This window comes from Leptosomus discolor, chromosome 2 (assembly GCF_034619465.1).
Source record: "Leptosomus discolor isolate bLepDis1 chromosome 2, bLepDis1.hap2, whole genome shotgun sequence".
NCBI lineage: Eukaryota > Metazoa > Chordata > Aves > Leptosomiformes > Leptosomidae > Leptosomus > Leptosomus discolor.
Genome location: NC_141392.1, coordinates 4,977,568 through 4,995,654, shown reverse-complemented (window position 1 = coordinate 4,995,654; position 18,087 = coordinate 4,977,568). Strand labels below are relative to the sequence as shown.

The 18,087-nt window shown below is 47.4% G+C and overlaps 1 protein-coding gene across 2 annotated transcripts in view; it reads left to right on the top strand.

The window, feature by feature from the left end:
- The window catches only part of LOC104347283 (uncharacterized), a 58,974-nt gene that overhangs the window by 29,722 nt on the left and 11,165 nt on the right, over window positions 1-18,087 (top strand). Inside the window, exon 4 of one of the 2 annotated variants that reach the window (XM_009952260.2) lies at window positions 13,719-13,772. The exons of the other annotated variant lie outside the window; for it this stretch is intronic. Within the exon in view, the coding sequence (XP_009950562.2) occupies window positions 13,719-13,772 (54 nt within the window). The remainder of the gene's footprint in view (window positions 1-13,718; window positions 13,773-18,087) is intronic. 2 annotated transcript variants of the gene reach the window in all.

Below are 18,087 nucleotides of genomic sequence, written 5' to 3'. Positions count from 1 at the left end.
TTTAAGGGCAAGCCTGCAACTAAAGTAAACACTCTAGGAAATACTGGTTTTGAGACAAGCTTTGGTGTGGTAGAATAGCCAGCCTGGCTGTCAACAACACAGCTGTCCTTGGCGTGGGCTGGGGTTTAGCTCTGCTTTTCTGCCTTAGCTCTGAATAGCCTCTCCATTGTTGGCTCGCATGAGAACGGCGCTGCTGGGCTCTGCTTGCACTTTCTTTCAGCCTGTTGGTGTCAATGGGAGTTTTGGGCATTGGTCCACAGCTCATCTCATAGGAGGAGGCACTCAATAGAGGCATCTCCTTCTCATGTAGGTAGACACAGAGTTAAACCAGAGCAGATTCACTTCTAAAACTCCTTGCTCTTCTCCAGAGCTGTGTTCCCAACTAAACACTTCTTGTTGAGCTGCAATTGGTTTTGAGGAAATGATGACCAATAAGGCAAAGGTGAAACCTCCCTCTCCAAGCCGAAAATGTGTAATTCCATGTTTTCTAAATTCAAGGTTTCAAAAGCATAGGTGTCCTGGGAGCCAGAGGTGAGTTAAAATAAAGCACAAATGAAGATACTTAAGAGAAACTCTATTACAAAGTTTGCTGGTTTTCCTCATTGAAAAATAATTTTTTCAATCTCCTGTTGAACTTTGCTTGCTCACGCAATGAACTTGCAAAACTGAGGGCCTCTAGAGTGTTAGGAACTTAATGTAAATGAGAAGTCTGTGGTCATGTCTATGCTAGGGCAAACTGTATTTTTAATTCTAAAAAAGTGTTTGTGGTTTAAAATCCTGGCATATCATTGCAAGCTATAATTCCACCTTCTTGCTGTTGATTATGGGAAAAAAAAAATAGGTTGAGAAGTTATACAAAGGATGAAACCTGAATCGCTTTGCAAATTGCTTTGCAATCTTATTGTAAGCGCGCTTGGTTTTGACAGTGTAGATAAATCTTTTGCTTACCTGTGGAGACTTTAGGAAACTCCCTATCTTGTCTGTTGCTTCAGAGGCTCATCAGACACTGCTGTAGGCTCTGCTGTGACAGTACATGGGCATAATAGGATTAAGAAACAAAAAACAGTTTAACAAACCATTTTCCAACTTGCAAAGCCAGTGGATCTGTGCAGTTCCTAGTATAGGTAGAAATATACTTAAAATGGAGAGACTCAGATGTCTTGTTTTCTTACTGCTGTAAAGCTGGTACTTGTTACGTTACAGGCGATGTGGTTTGCAGCTGGGGAAAGCGCCGGAGGTCAGGGAATGCCCTGGGTTTGTTCAGGAAAGTCTGTTACCGCTATTGTTTGCTGTATGTGCAGGAAAGACAGACAAGCCTCACACAAGAACGTGGTGTACCTGGCTAGATGATAAGACTGTATTGAGCATACCTTAATGTAAGTCTCAACCTAAGCTGTGGTGCTTTGTTCAGAGCTCTGATTGAAATAGCTCAGTGAGTTCATGATAGGCGTATCTTCATTGTCATTCTGAATTTGGTGTGCTATCAAATAGAGCTTTTAACTTATTTTCAGCTTAATATAACTTGCTGTCGTCTTCTGAATAACGTGGCCATTTCTGTTAGTTTCTAAGTGTTGTTAGAGGAATGAGTGTAATTATATGAGCAGTGGAAGTGGTGCTCTTGGAATATGTTTTTTTTTGAGCAGAGAGACTTCTAGTACAACATCTTTTTAGTATTCTTGTATGTTTTCTTTCATCATATACCTACTGTCCTGTTCAAGTCTGACTGCTGCAAGAAGTGTGAAAGGCGGTTTTGATGTGCTAACTCTTCCGGTCTGCATTTTGCAGGCTCTTTTACTATGGGCAGTTATGCTAAACAGCCTATGGAAAGACCCTAGAGATGAGTGAAACGGTAAACCACAAGAAGCTGAAAAAAATCAGATTGCTATCTCATGATGTGGCTGCTGGCAGGGTTAGAAGTAGAAAGCAGCAGTAACTACTGCTGCAACTGTGAGACGTGCCTATGTTGCTTTGTCCACTGTATAAAACTCTGAGTTGAGACACCGGTTCCTTTGCTTTCCAAATGCTAGCATCTGAATCACTCAAACCACCTCAAAACTATTCATATAAATGTGGTATAAATTCTTGCTTTTACTATCAACCTTTCTCTGCACAGAGGATCTTGGTGAACTTGGCCTTGAGACATTCTGGTCTGCCTTTGTACTCTGCTCTTCCTTCTTTTAATGAGATGATCTGAACTTCTGCCCTTCTCCCAAGGTGGTGGTGGGTGAATGAGCCCTCTTGGTCCTAGGACATGACTGTTTTGCAAGCATGAAATGGGCTAAAATCCTCAGCTGAAAAAAGGAAACGCCGAAATTATTCGTGTCTTAAAATTGATGTGTGTATTATGAGCGCTGTCATGTGCTGTACAGCCTCTGATACGGATCTTACAGACTATTGAGTTGAAGGTTTATTTCCAACTATTTGGAAAGTGGATCTTGATGCAGGCAATGGAGCAAGGTAAGCAGTTCTCCAGATAGTTCCTCAGGCACAGCTTTGGGCACAGCTGTAAGGGTTGCTGTGCTCTGCTAACGCCTATTTAGAAGGGTTGTGGCCTGCTGCTGGCTCTGAGCTGCCATATCACTGCTCTCGCACAGGAGAGGTTCAAAAAGTTGGCAGGAGCAATGTGCACCCTTGGCACCTATGAACAAGTGGAGAAGTTGAAGCTCAGCACACTGAAGTGTCCAGGGAAAAGGACTATTTGCCGAACTGGTTGTAGTGCTTCTCGTACCGGGGAGGCTTCCCTGGACCAGCTTCTGTGCAGCCATGAGGACGTGAACAAAGGGGATGCACCGGGGTGTCAGAATCCACGAGTGCTGATCACCAGCACTGAAAGGAACCATATACCTACTTAAGAGGAAGGACAGAGCACCAGGCAGGGGATACTGGCTCCTCTGGAATCCTTGCAAGCTGTTCTTGTGGGTGGGTACAGGCCTAGGCCAGCCCTTTCAAAGTTGGTAGGTCAAATCCCATCACAAGCTCTGAGCTTCAGCCTGCAGACACCACCCCAAGCCCGTGTGGTGTGTAGCGTTGTGCTGCAAGGCAGGTGTGGGCAGGCACTGCTGCGTGCAGCCAGGGGAGAACATTCTCCAAACGCAGTGGTTAGTTACGTGCTACGTAAATGGATTAGCTCCCTGGAGTAAGAGTTTGTCCTGCTAGCTAGCCAGCCACTTCAGCATGTTCCCTTGTCACTAAGGTGTCTGTGAGGTTCAGCGGAGCAGGGGAATAGGAGGACAGGTAGGTGGTAGGGTGGGGAATGTGGGAGCAATTTGCTTACATCATCATTTCTGTGGTTATTAATGTTCTACTATTTCCACTTCACAGATGTCTATTTGAAGACCAAAAAAAAATCTCTTTGGTTTGTTAATCATCTTCTGGCCTGCAGTTTCTAATATAGCGCTTGTTTATGTGAAATTATCTTCATGGGATCTCACAAATAGGCATAGTCATGTGAAAGGAGATGATGCTGAATTATGCTGCAGGGCTGTGCAGACATGACATGTATGTGTGTGTGTCTTGGGAGGAGGGGGAATGGGACTCTTTGCCCTGTGTTCAGACTCTGTGGAGCCCGAGTAAGCCTCATGGCTCAGGATGTTTGCTTGCTTGTTTGTTTGAGACAGGCTTGTTTTGGCTTTTTCAAAGTTTCTCCACAGTCAACAAATGCAAGTTCTCGTCTGAAGACATGACCTTCTGTGTTTACTGCTTAAAGTTGCCTTTGTGAGTGCTCCCAGCAGCACCAGCTGAACCCAAGGTGAGGGTTCCCACAGGGTAATGCACTCAGCTGGAGAGAGGGTGGGAGGTGATTCAGAGTCACCTTTTGAGGTTTCTGTTGTGAAGAACAGCCCATGCCTTGTCTTCCATGCCACTGAAAAGTCCTTTCCTCACTTAGTGCAATGAGTATACCCCATGTTGCCCTCTTTTTGAGAAGCTCCACTTAAGACCAACCCTCTGGCTAAGAATCTGCTGAAAAGGTGCATGTTCCAGGTTGTCCTCAGACAAACCCATTGATTCATCATTGGATGTTTTCTGGGATGGTTTGAACAGATACAGTGTGGGTCATATACCTCCTGAAAAGTCCCTTGTGCTAACCATACCCTTTAGGGCAGGCTTTTGTGCTGCCAAACAGGTGTTCAGAGCCAAGAATTTATACTTTTAAATGTAAATACTTGATATCAACATCTAAACTATCCAGGTTGGCTAAAAAACATTAATAAATTGGCTTAACCTTAGACTTAAACAATTATGAGCTGTTTTTTTGGTGGTTTTTTTTTCTTTTGCCTTCCATGTGTATAGCTATCCTTTTCTCTGCTGCTGTGAACTTGTGTAAGCATGGAGTCTCTTCTGCAAATCTGGTGTCCCAGATGCCTAGGCTGTTCACTTTCTGGCTGGTGTGCGTGTGGCCCAGAGCCTCCAGAGTGTCTTGTAGCTTTTTTTTCAGTTAGCTGAGGATGATGTAAAGGCAATCTGGCACACGCTCTGCTACTGCCTGTGTCCTTCAGGTTTGGAGCAGCCATCTGTGGATTCTCTTCCTATTTGTGTCCCTGTAACATCGCAGCTGACAAGGGTCTGTACCTTTCACTGACTTTTTTCTTGCCTTTCCCATCTGTGTGACTTCAGGAGTCCTCTCTGTGTCTCCCAGCTTAGAGGAAACTGTGTTTAATCTATTGCCCGACTTGTGCCAATGTCTTAACTCCTTGTTGGTGTGCCTGGGGACAGCGTTTAAACACCAAATGGTGGAAGCACCTGGGACTGCATCTCCCATGTGCTGCTGCAGCAGCGGCGCTGAGAGGAATAGGATAAAGTGCAGGAGGCAGCATGCCTTCTGCCCTAGCTCTGCCTGTGGCAAAAGTCCATGGGGAGGGAGGGCTTCGGAGTCACGTCTCAGCCAAGGCTTCAGACAGTCGCAAGCTGGGACTGCAGAAGGGAGACAAACTATAGAGACATCAGATGATACGTTAGACTAGACTGGATGTTCCCTGTGGACAGCTTTGGAGCCAAGGCCGGGCATGAAGGGAGGAAACAGTCACGTCGGTAACCCTGAATTAAAAGCCTTGTAAGCTTCTTTCTCAGGAGCTGCTGCCATGCCTGCCTGCTGTGAAACTAGACCCTCACCCTGTCCCTCTGCACCCCTCATCTCTTCCCAGGCTCCAGTGAGCAGGAGGGGAGAGCTCAGCATTTGAACTTCGGTAACTTCGGCCGGTGCAGATGAGTGATAGGGAATTAATGGATCCTGCCCCTTCTTTATATTTCTGTTGCTCCACAGGTGCTGGAGTTTTCAGTCAGGTCTGTTTCCTGCACAAATGGAGCTTTGCATTTTTTTTTGCAGGCCTCAAAGAAAACTCAGCGAGGGATTTGGGATTGGCGAGGAGTGAATAGTTGAACCATCTGATGTACCCTGCAGATCATCAGACTCAGACTCTGCCAGACCAGCAGGGGAAGCGGCTGCTGAGCCAGAGACGCTCCATACAGAGTGTTCGCTTCCTCCATGCCCAAATTCAAATCAGAGGGCTAGTGGTAAAAGTGCCAGGGCAAATCTGTCACGTTTTATCTGTACCTAGGGGGACAGGGCTTCTGTACAGATCCAGAGTATGTCTGGAGACCTTATGCCACAAAGGTGGCAGAGGAGCGCTAGAAAACCAGTGTCACCTACAGAGATGCAGAGGCTCTGTTTGCTTAGACCGTAGCTGTCTAAGTAGGTAGCTGTGTTTGCATTAACTGTGGCTCTAGTTTGATACGCAGGGAGAACTTCAAAAAGCAGTAACCTGAATGATTTTACCTCCTCTCTGGGCCTTGGGAGTGGTGGGAATTTGGATGCTCTGCCATGTGGCAGACCTTTCTGCCCAGGCTTCAGGCCACGCTCTTCTGTAGCAGGTATTGACCAGACCCAGCAGCCTGGTGGCACTCTGCGGTCATCACCTCTGCGTCTTTCCAGACTGAGATGCAACTGGCTTGTGCTTATTTAGAGAGCAGTCACTTGTGGGATTGCCTTGCTGTTCTGCCAGTTGACTCACCTGTGTTTCAGGGCCATTTTGTATTTGCTGTAGGCGCTCACACATTTCTCTTCAGCAGGGACAGCTGAGCCCCTCCCAGTAGCGCACAAAATGAGGTGACTAATGACGCCGTGTTGAAGGGCATTTTGGTGACCACAGAAGTTATTTTGTTGTGGTTTTCATGGTCCACCATTTGCTGAGTGTGTGAAGCTGGCACGTCCCTGCAGTACGCTTTTTTTGTAAGGCCTTGTCTGTTTTTTTCATTTTTTAATTTGAATTTGTTCTTGATGACCACTTAGTAATCAGCATTTCCTCTGTCCTGTCCTGTCCAGAGGCACTAAGCAGTCAGTGTTTGCAGTATAGGGAGGCTGTGAATTTGTGGCACTTGCTGGCAGAGGTGCTGCCTGGAAAACTGGGGCTCCCCTGTCTGATAGAGATGGGGGCCCTTTATGACAGGGCTGAGAGACCGAATGTGTTGATGTCTTGAAGCAATTTCAGACAGGTTGAGGATAAACGTGGCAAAAAAGTATTAATGACTAATTCAACTGTATATGAAATGGAATTTTTAAAGAGTTCAGAGGCTTTTCAGGATATTCCACACTATCACCACAGCTTACAGTCTTCAGATGCTGGGGTTTGTTTTTGTAGGAGGGGACTGTTGGCCAAACCACTTGAATTAGCCTGTGTTTTAAAGCGCTGTGAGGCTGTTTAATTTCTAGTGGAGCAGACTGTGACAGATGATGATTGTGATCTAAGGCTGTGGCTGAAACACAGCCCTCCTGGTGCTGTGCTGCTGCAGTGGCTGGGTAGGGAGCTCATGTCCCTGTCCAGCACATGCTGGGTAGCAGCCTTGCACCCCTGGACCCAGACAGTGGGTGCTCCCCTGGCACAGGCCATCCCTGGCAATGCAAATGTGGAGTACCCTCAGGTGACAGCTAGGAAGACCTGGCCCCCTTGTTTCTCTGCTGATTAAAGTCTTACGTGCCTGAGAGCCTGAGCCTGTTTGAGGTGTAAGGTCAGCTGGAGTTACTTCAGCTGTACAGCAGTAAAGAGGAGCCTGTGACCTACTCTGTGTTTTTTTTTTCCTTACAGTTTTTGTACTGCAGAGCTAAGAGGTGATACCCATGCCTTAGGAGCACTGCTTGGTGCTAAGGAGTTTAAAAATCCAGTCCAAAATCAACCTACACAACAGCTTTAAGTGTGTTTTGTGGGGTGTTTTTTTTATTTTGCTTGTTATCCTTCTAAGCAGATCAGGAGGGCAGACTCTGCTTTGCCCCTTGCAGAGTACCCATCACCGTGTTGGCACTAGGACAGGAGCCACAGGCTCCCTCGCATCCTGCTGTGTGGGCACAAATGGCTCGCCTGGGTGGGAGATGGCTGCAAAAGCAGAGGGCACTGGGTTGGGGGTGTTTTAACCCAGGGTTGCCTGGAGCTGTTGGGTCGGGGAGGCACCGAAAGCTTCAGCCTCGCCGTTGAGCTCTGGCTGGGGCCTTGCGGGGTTTCACACCTGGCTTATGGGAGCGCTGCCTTCGGGGGGGGGTGGGGGGTGGCTGATCCCCTTCCTTTAATTCAGCCTGTGCTGCCAGAAGGGCCCTGCTGAAACCCCCCGCTTCGTCACTAGCAGGAGGCTGCTGCTGGTTTGCCTGCGTGCGTGTCTCCCCGCTCTCTGGTGGCCGTGGGACAGAGGTGGGACTTGGTCAAGCGGCAGCCTCCAGCCTCGTGGGGCTGCACAACAGCCCCTTTGTGCATCGCCCTGACCTCCTCCGCTGCAGCTGCGCCCCTGCCCTGCGCCTTAACCCTCCGCCTGCTCTCCCCACCCGAGCACTGGTGGGGCACGGAACGGGTTTTGTTGGGCAGCCAGGGAAGGCCGCTCCTCCTGGCCCAAACTTGGCGCTGGGGGCCGGTAGGGAAGGAGGTCAGCAAGGCTCCTTGCTCTCAACTGCCTTCCCAGGAGAGAAGGGCCGTGGGGTTGGACTCTCCGGGCTACCTTGGTGTTGGGCTGGAGCTCGTACATCGGCGTTGCCTCTACGCTTGTGTCCACCTCACCTCCTTGTCACAAGATGCCCCTTCAGCCCTCTGCTTACTGGGCTGTGGAGCTGCTTCACTGCCTTGCTGTCACTTTTTTTCTCTTTACGGATGTCACATCCTTGGGTATGGTTTCTCCCTTTGCATCAGCCTTCTGGTATGACTTAAGAGTGCAGTTTCTCCTCACATGTTAACGTTTCTTCTTTTGCTTCTTTTTCTGAACAAAGCAGTATCATCAGTCTGTTTCTATATTTATTTTCTGTGATAGACTTTAAAGCCCGGTCTGCCTTGTTCCTGGAAGACTCTGGACAACTAGGGAGCTGGCTGGTAGAGTTAGCAGCATGGAAGTAAAACAAGAGTTAGGGAGCTGAGACTTTCTAAAATCTTGGTCTGCTTAAAACTTTGTGTCCTGTCAAGAGCTTTAAGATGTCAACAAGTGACAGGCATGTCCACACCTTCAGTCAAGGTGCACCTGCCCTTCTGTGGAGGGTCCTCAGCAAAACTAATGAAAGGCAGACTGCTGGCCTGCTTGGTGTTCTACAAGTCTGGCTTTGAGTCAAGTTACAGCACAGTTATTGAATACAGACTTTTTTAATATGTTGACATTTTTCTTATTAAACAAGTGAAAATCCCTGCAAAATTCTTTAAGTCGTAACAAGCTGATTGTATATCAGTATGTAGCATTTGATGAAGTGTGCTGTTTTATTGTAAATTAAATGATGGGTTAAGTGGAACTGAGAGTTTCTGTACTCTCTTGCATGAAATAGACTAAACTGCTTTGAAAAAATGGTAGTAATTAAACTGTCCTTTAGGTTTAAAACTACAATTGCATAATAAAATTAAATAATAATAAAAAAACCACCAGTAGACAAAAGAGCTGTTGCTTTGTCCTGTGGTGGTAGTGAAAATGAAACCATTCTAAAAATAGAAAAGTGCATATAAAAAGCAGATGTAAGATGAAACATGTTTATTAACATATAAGCTGATATTTTGCATTGCACGCTGATTTAAGAGATTGTTCAAACTCTTAAATATTTGCAAATTAAGCTGATGCCTGCCTTGGAACTGTTCGCTGCCAGAGTTTTAAATATTTATTTTTGAACTGCAGTAGTGCAATTGAAAAGTGGATTAGTAAATTCATCCTTCTTGAGGATTTCACTATTCCTAGAATGACCCTATTTTGTTTGTTAATACACATTACAATCATCTGGATGATGCAGTTTCTGTACAATAGTTCTGGACACAGCAGCTTGTGCGCTTAAGCAAATAGATGCGTGCACCACTTCCGTCTGGGGTAGTTCAGAGCTGTCAAGTCAGTGTTAGAGGACTGGAAGCACTTGAAGGACTTGGTTAGTTGGAGATGTTTCCTGAAGCAAGACTGGGCTAGAGAGCTGTGCTCGGAGAGAAGCAGGGGCGGTGGTTCGGCCCTGCTCTTCATGTGGTATTTTGATGTGGTTAGTGATGTGCAGCAAAGCCACTTGTGCCAGTTCAGGGGTTCGTTACCGCATGTCGTTCAGTAAATATGTAACCCTCTAAGTGATCATTTCCAGTCCCTGCAGCTTCCCTTGTGAATCCAGGACAGGGAGGGTCACTGAGTTATAAGCAGAGAGCATTTGTATAAAAGGAGGTGGGAGCGTTCTTATTCTGAACTGATTCTGCTGGTTTTTGGGGCTTTAACCCTAAAATATTCCAGTTCAGCCTTATTTTTAGTGAGGCATAACTCCTGTGCCCTCAAAAAGACTTTCCACATTTCCTTAGTCATGTCATTTCCTCCTTTTAAGTAGAAGCCACAGCAGATTGTAAAATAAACTTTCCTTTATGAAAATAATAGTGCTCCCAAGCTGTAGGTTTCAGCTCTGATGCCAGCAGCTCTGTCAGAGACCAACAGGAGGGACTTTTTAATTGAAATAGGGAGGCTGAGCACAGATGCTACCTCTTCTTCTTCCATTTCCTTTTCTGCAGGTGGAAGAAAATCTCAGAAACCAAACCCTACAGTTTATTCTCAGCTCTGCTGCTAACATTCTCCATGACCTTTGGCAAATTTCTGGTCTTCTCCTTCTGGTCATAGCTTCCAAAAAATAACTGGAGGAAATAAAACTGCACTTCCAGGTTGGCCTGGTAGTTAGGAATAATCCCGCAGTTACTAAATTGAGTGTGTCACTTTTCTTATAGGCCATTCCTCTGGGCTTTAGGCTACTGCCAGTCATGTAGCCGAATAAATGTTATTTCAGCTCTGCCTTGTATCTATGTAAATAGGAGTTAATGAGTTCGTGCGTCTCGTGGCTGACTTGTGACGTGGAGGTCTCCGGAGGGAGGATGAAGGGAGTTGCTGTGGAAAGTCCCTGGCTGTTGCTAGGCAGCACCGTGTTTTAGCTTCCCCATCCGAAAGTCTGCACTCGGGTTTGGCAAGGAAAAGGAAAACCGAGGGATGGAAAACCATACAAAGATGCTTGACTGACTTTTTGTAAGGCATGGCTTTACTGTGCTGGCCGCAGAGAGTGTGTGGCTGCAAGCGAGGTGGAAGCAATTTGATTAACTAGAATAACTTTGATAACTGGCCTTGTATTTGTTAGTTCTCAGCTGCAGGATCATGTGTCTCACGCTCTCCCTCCCTCTGTTCTGATGATCTGGGACCCTTGTGGTGAAGCTGCAAAAGTGCAGCACAACCGGTCTTGCTCCTCTTCCAGTCTAAGTGGAAGTAGGAGAACCCAGCAGTTCCAGAGAGCTTCATCTGCTGAGGTTTATGCTCCAGTTTTAGAGCCTGTGGAGGAGGGGATGTCATGTTTTCATTTTGCTACTAAGTCCATCAGGAGGCACACCAGAGATCACTATTAACTGACAAAAATTACGATGTAGGGCATCCTGCTCTTGCTGCACAATGCAACCTCTCTGAACTGTAGCAGTAGTGCAAATAGTGGTGAGATCCTCATATGATTAAAGCTCATCACAACAGCATCGCTAAAAGAGCACCTCTGTTTTCTGCCAGAAGCGTAGGATTTGGGACACAGACGAGCTCTTAAATTCCTCTTGGTAGAGTCTGGCTGGTCGTCCATCCACCCACAGGCTAGTTCAAACTTTTCAAGTCAGCCTTTGTCATTGTCTTGTAATGGCTCTCTCTGTTCCTCCCTGTGCATTTTAATAGAAGGCCAGGATGAGTAAATTTAGGGTCTTGCTGCCTGTACTGATTTGTAGTTGGGAAATGATGTCTTTTGTAGCACCCCGATGGAGTTGTCGGGGGATCTGTGGATGGGACTTTGCTAGATGTTGGACCCCACTGAACTGTACAAGGTGTTGTACTTGCTTCTTGGCCGACAGTTGTGTTTAAAGATGCTTTTCCCCTTTCAGCAGAGGATCCCATGGTGCTACTGAGACACTGTGGAATTTGGTGTCACAGTCTCTATCCTTGGGGGTTCAGCCAAGTACCACTGCAAAGCTCAGCTTTACAGCAGCCTAGAGAAGCGCAGAGTCTTGCCCAAAGTCATGCAGCTTGTAGTCAAAGGGGATGTGGCCGGGCATATCCCTCTAACAGGGCTCTTCCCCTAAAGGATGGGGCTGGAAATATGGAGTCCTGATTCTCTCTTTTATTGTTCAACCCTACTTTGTCTTGCACATTTTATCCTACCAGTGGGCTTATGGCTTGAGCTATTTAGCTTACCCTTCCTCATCCCCACCAGCCAACATCTCACAGTGGTCTAGAAGAAAAGCTTGTGGAAAGTCCAGAACTTTTCAAGACCTCACAACTCCTCACTTTGCCCTTCCCTGCACCCCTGGGGTTTGTCAGTCCCACCAAGTCTCTTTCACTGTGTGGTTGTGGGGGGTCTTAAAGGCAGTAACCTCACAGTACGTACCAGCTTACAATTAACTGCCTTGCAACCTGGCTGGGAACAGAGCCCTGTGTTGTTTTTATAGGAATTCCCAGAGAATTACTTGCTTAGTCGGACAGCACAGGCCTGGGTTAGTTCTGTTTAGCAGTTCCCTTTGTCTCCTACATGGTTTGTGCCAAGACTTGTTGGGTCCTTTTAGGTTAGAAACCTTGGTGCTGCGCTGACATCAGGTCAGACCTGGGGGCAGAGACATCAGACATGGCTACTGTTGAGCCCTTTGAACAACAAAGACAGCGTTAGGATTCACCTGCTAAAGGATTAAGAGAAGAAGCTCAAAGCCCTTGCAGCACCTCCCTTCTCTGTGCATGCTTGGGCAGTGAAATGCACTTTCCTCAGGCCCCAAACTACCCATGTACAAGTTTCAAGACTCGCTGTGGTCCCTGTCTCTCTTCCCCGCATGCAAGTGGGCCGTGAGTGTGCCGAGGGCTGGATTTTAGATCCAAGAGGCTGATGTGTGTAGAAATCATGGGTGGGTCTCCAACTCCCCCTCCAAGTTTTGGGCAGCTGTGTGGATTGGGCCTGCAAGGATGTGTTCATGTGTTCATGACAGAAGGTGGTGGAGGAGCGGGACTTCCCTCTCCACCCCCCAGCAGTACTTTCTACTGGCAAAACAATATATACTTCTACCTGAGCACTGTCTTCAGCTTTGCGTGTTCTTTTCCTTCTGAGTTTTTGGGAGTTGTTTGTGTATTTGGGGTGGGGTTTTAAAGCTTTTTGCGTTTTCAAGGCTCCCTTTACTGTGTGCTTTTTGTCTTGTCTTCTACTGGAAAAGCAGGAAGACTACAAAGAAAAGGAGAAAGGAAGTAGAAGATCTTGCTTTTTACCATCCTTACTGGTTAAATGGTGGGATGTCTTTCCACAAGTGGTCTCTGTTAAGAACTTAATCTGAAGAACACTTCAGTTGCTTGGTTAAAGCCTGGGGGCAGGGAGTGTTTTCCCACACTTCATGCAGCTTTCCAACTAGAAAAGGGTAGAAAACAGTCAGGAGCTAGGAAAATCTGTTCTTTCTTTCAAAAGCTGATGGAGAAGTTTCTTCCTGACATGCCTCCGTCACCAAGTTTTTCACTATGAAAAATGTCATTGAAGTATTCTTTATGGAAAAACTGTTCTCTCTTGGAGCCTTGTTATTCCACTTCGAGTTGCTTTTTGGAAATTTTATGAGGGGAAAGAACGATTTTATTCACTTGACAACTTCCAAAGCACTGCCTCAGAACTGGGATAGAGCTGCAACTCACCTGTTTATTTCTGTAGTTACATGGAGTAATTGATGTTTTAAGTATATCCTGTTTGCTAAGTTGTGCGGTTCCTGTGTTATGAGAACTTTAATGGTTCTTACAGTATATGGCAGAGGGTTTTGGGACTGTGGGCAGGTGCTTTTTACCTTGTTTTTTAATTCTAAATAAACATAATGACAACTTAAATAATGGGAACATCCACATGTACATTAAATAGACCATTTTTATTTCTTCATAAAAGGGAGGTAAATTCACCTGCTTCAGGGCAAAGTCTTAACCACTAATTGACAGAAATTAGGAGGAAACTTCCTTTTAGGCAGTTGTTCCATCTCTTTCTCTGTGGAATTTCTTGTCTGTCCTTTTGAAACCCAGGATATCAACCACTGCCAAAGGACTCTGTGCGGGTTGGCAGATAGTCTGAGATGAGGTTGAGTGCTTGATGGCCACCTCTGGTAATTCTTAGTCTTTCGTATCTCACTTCAGCATCCATCCATCTTGTTTGCTAATTAAATGTTGATGAAACGACCTCCCTCTTTCTGTTCACTCATGCTACTGCTACTAATCCCTGGATTCTACTTCTCTTTCAGAAGATGCTGCTCAAGAAGAATTGTGGAGCGAAGACTAGAGTTATTAAAATTCGTGTAAGTTGGCCTTTTCTGGTGCAGTTCCTTCATCCTTCCACATATATCTAAATGTGGTGATTCTCTTTGAACGCCTATGCCCAGATGATTATTTCTGGAGGTTTCCTGTGGCTTGATCACCTGCGTAACAGAAGCTGCTAGGCTGGAATATAGACTGTAGTGGCAACGTAGGTTAGATGCTGACAAGGCTAATACACTGGGTTTTCCATTTTGGAGGCTATGGGTTCAAAGCTTCCTCAGAGTGAAAGTCTACATCCCCTGCTGTGAGCTCATGCAGTTATGCGTGGCTGCCCTGCAGGGTGTCACTTGGATCCTTCTTGACCAAGGGAAGTGCTGATAGGAGGTAACAAGGGATGTTTGGTAGGGGTGACAGGCACTGGTAGGTGGCTGTGGAAAAGGGACTATGCCTGCATGGCACACTGGTGTCTGCAGAACTGTCTGGGATGTGGGACTGGGTGACAGCTGATGAGAGCTAGATTGCTGGGATGGCTTTGTGGCTGCGGTGGCGCTGCAGCCTCTGAGCATCTCCCCTCCTGGAGTGCCCACGTGCCTAGCAGGGCTAGGTTTGCTCAGCTCTCCTGCTCGTAGGTTGTGCTGCCTCCACCTCCGAGTTTTTTTGTCTTGAGTACCCCATGCCCTGACTTTTCAGCCAACCCCTGTCTCCTCTGTGGGCACCTTGGCTTTCTTTCAGTCGGTGCTGCATGGCGCTGCGGGAGGTGTGTCCGTGACCTTGCACGCTGCAGCCAAAACAAGTGCTTCAGTCCAGAGCCCCGTGTGATCCTCCACAGGTTTGTGATACGTAGGCAAAAACAGGTCAAGGTGGAGAAAACAGATACCCTTTGTGATAAACCTGCTACTTTCACAGCAATAACAGCTTTGCAAGAGGGATGGATGACAGACCAGCATCCTTCAGGGTTTATACCTTGCCCAGCAGCAAATGGGACTGATGCTGTTGTGTACCTGGAAGCGCTAGTCTTCATGGGTGTGCTGTTGGGTGCCCCTGCCCCTCACTGCGTTGTGGGTGAGGTTGGTATTTGAGAAGAGGAGCAGCAGGTGGGGCTTACCAGAGCCTTGTGCAGAGCTGGACAGCATTTCTGCAACTTCTCGTGTGCCTTTTGCCAGCGTGCTTCGGTCCTGTCTTCCAGCAGCCCCACAATGACCCGAAACTTCGGATTGCCCAGTTAGTCCTGATCTGTTATGTGTTCTCTTGTGCTCCTGCCTAGATTGTTTTCAGTAGCGCTGTGTCCTCCTGTGCCCCATGAGCTCTCCCCAGAATGTTCCTGTCCTTCGGACCTACTGACAGTCTGACCCTGCTGCAATGTTTTAGCACAACTTGTTTATCACTTCCTTTATCCCTGCCCTGGGTGCTTTCACTGTTTTGTTTTTTTTCTGTGTGTCCCTGGACTGCAGCTGTTTCCAGTGCTCCTTGGTGGCAGGCCCCCAGCACCTGGGGTTTCAGCAACCCCTCAGTGGGGTGGTTTCTGCTGACACCTTGAGCTCATTATTGTGGCTTATACTTGTGCCCCTGGAGAATCTGAGAGGCAGAATTATCCCTTTGCTCCCTTCTGAGCCCGTGTCAGCTCACACTGAAATAAACAGCAGAAACTGAGAGCACACCCTTCTGACAGATGGCACAGAATCCATGCATCTCTGGCTGAGCTGGGACAGTGCATCTCCACCTGAGGTGCTCGTGTGGTTTCCATGACAATACCATATGATACTTCACAGTCTCTTGTTGGTCTGTCGTGGTGGCAGAGCTGTTAGGTAAAGGAGCACTTTTGCTTCCATTTCGCAAGGGATTGCGAGCACCTGCTTGTGTGTACCCAGCTTAAAAATGAGGCAGCAGGTCTGTGGCAGAATACATTGAGGTGCCTCAGCTCTAGAAGCAGCTGAGAGAGGTTGATGCCTCTGAAGGATGTTGCTGTGCTCTCGTATAAAGGGAAACCTCAGTCCAGCCAGTACGACATGCTTGGCACAGAGTTCCTTCTCGGTGTTGCCCAGCAGCAGGACAAGAGGTAACGGGCACAAGTTGAAACGCGGGAAATTCAGGTTGCCTGGAGAAATTGTGGAGTCTCCATCCATGGAGACATTCAAAGCATGCCAGGACATGTCAGGGCAACGTGCTCTTGCTGACCCTGCTCTGAGGAGGGGGATTGAACTAGACATCTCTAGAGGTGCCTGCCAACCTGAACCACTGTGTGATTTCTGGCTCTTGCCCAGCACTTGGTAATGGAGTCAGAGCACACCAGGATCCTTAGTTCACTTGGGAGGGCTATTCTGAGGCCCTACTGAATGTGACCTTTTTGCAAAGGATGACAGCAGGAGGCAAGGTGAGAGGCTTGGCTCTCTGTTGCTGAGGGTCTGGTGATTCACGTTCAGCGTTGGGACTTTGCCATTGTGGTGAGGGTGGAAGAAACTAAGACAGATCTCCCATAGCAAATGGGTTGATGAGGTGTTACAGGAGGAACCAGGCAACTGTCTGCATGTCTGAACAGGAAACGTCACCATGTGAACCAGCTTGCTTGTGTCGCTGTAGCCCTGAGAAGCCTTGGTGCACAAGTGGTCCTGTTTCAGCGTAGGTAAAGAGCCTGCAGTCTTTCTGAACTGAGGTGGGCAGCGACATCCAGACAGTGTACAGCTGGATGAAGATGCAGTGGGCAAACTGATCTGAGCAGCAGGCAGGTTACCTGATGGTTTATGCTGGAGGTTTGAAGCAAGGAGCCCTGCTTTCTCCGCCCCCCCCCCCCCCCCCATTTCTCCTGCTGCTGAATAGCTTGAAGGAGAAAGGATTATGCTTATTCCCTCCTGTGCGAGGCAGATGATGACAGTGACCTGCTAGTAACATCAATGAAGCATTTTTGTACTGTCCTTGCTGAGGACAGTGTCTCATGTGGTTGTGACATGAAGCATACTTTTAAAAATACCCTCTTCCTGACTGATATTTTGTTTGCCTTGACATCTTAGGGCTTTGCTGGCATGTCAGGATGCAAGGCAATGGTCTCTCATGCATCATCCTAGCTATGCTCTTCCTCCCTCTTCTTCTGGAAGAGTCTCCCATGGGAGAGTGAAGTGGAGGAGCAGTGTCTTTGCCCTCTGGCATCAAAACACGGTTTTAGCCCTTGGAAATGTTCACTGTCCTTGGGAGCCTTTCTCAAGCAGGTGACCTAGACTGGATTTTGCTTCTCCACATGCCGTTTTAACGCTAAGGTGCCACCATGTTGTTGTTCAGCTTCCCATGGGTCAACTTGGGGTTAGGCTACAGGCTTTCCCCTTGCTCAGCAGTTCTAAAGCAGGATGATGGGACAGTGATGTGACAAGTCTAAGAACCTAGACAGATTAAGGCAGAGAGATTAACAAACTTTCTCAAATGTGCAGCAGCTCAGTCGTGTTTGAAATGTTTTCAGGAATAGCAGCTGTGTGAGAGGTCAGAGCCTACAGTGAAAAGAAAATCGTGTATTAAAAAAATCTCCCTTCTCTCCCCCACCCCAGTAAAGGATAGTGGAACAGGAGACTCTGCCCCCATGGACAGGTAAGCAGAGACAAATGTGAGGTGACAGCACGTGTGTGAAGTATGGATTTGTGGATAATAGATACATGTAGCGTAGGGTGTGTCAGTGCAAGGTGAGGGGTAGACGAGGGCCTACATGGGGGTTGCACAGCGAGGTGGGCCGTGTGTGTGTGCAGGACCTGGTCACTGGTGCCCCAAAGTGTCAGCTGTCGTGATGTCTGAAGCTGGAAGCAAGGTGCTAGATGGGAGTGAGAGGGGTTGCACGCGTGTGCGTGGGTGTTTTAGCATCCGGAGCGTGTTTGTGGTGCAGTCGGGTGTTGCATGGAGACGCTTCCCTAGCGCTGGAAGGAGGGTGCCTGTATATGCACATGTGCACAGGGTGTAACTGCCTCCACCCTGGACCAGGCTTGATCAGCTGTAGCCAGCTCAGAACGCAGAGACCCGTTTTCCAGAGTCTTTCTGTAAAACCACAAGTCTTTAGTTCTCCAGGTCCTCTTGGGAGGAGGGTTATTCTTGGGAGGAGGGTTACAAGTCTGTCGTCTAGTCCTATTCTTGTTCTTCCTCCACCAAGTCTTACATGCGGTCTCTGAATGGGATCAATGGAGCTGGGCTTATCTCAGCAGCAGTAGATGGGTAGAAGACACAACTGGAAAGCCCCTGGGTATCTTGAGAGCTCTTGTTGGGGCAGGTAGAGAGGGAGTGAGGATTTCAAGGCCAATCTGATAACCTGGCTGATCAGAGAGATGTTTTCTGCTATGTAAAAATAAAATAAGAATTTTAAATCGGAACATAAACCTCTTGTGCTCT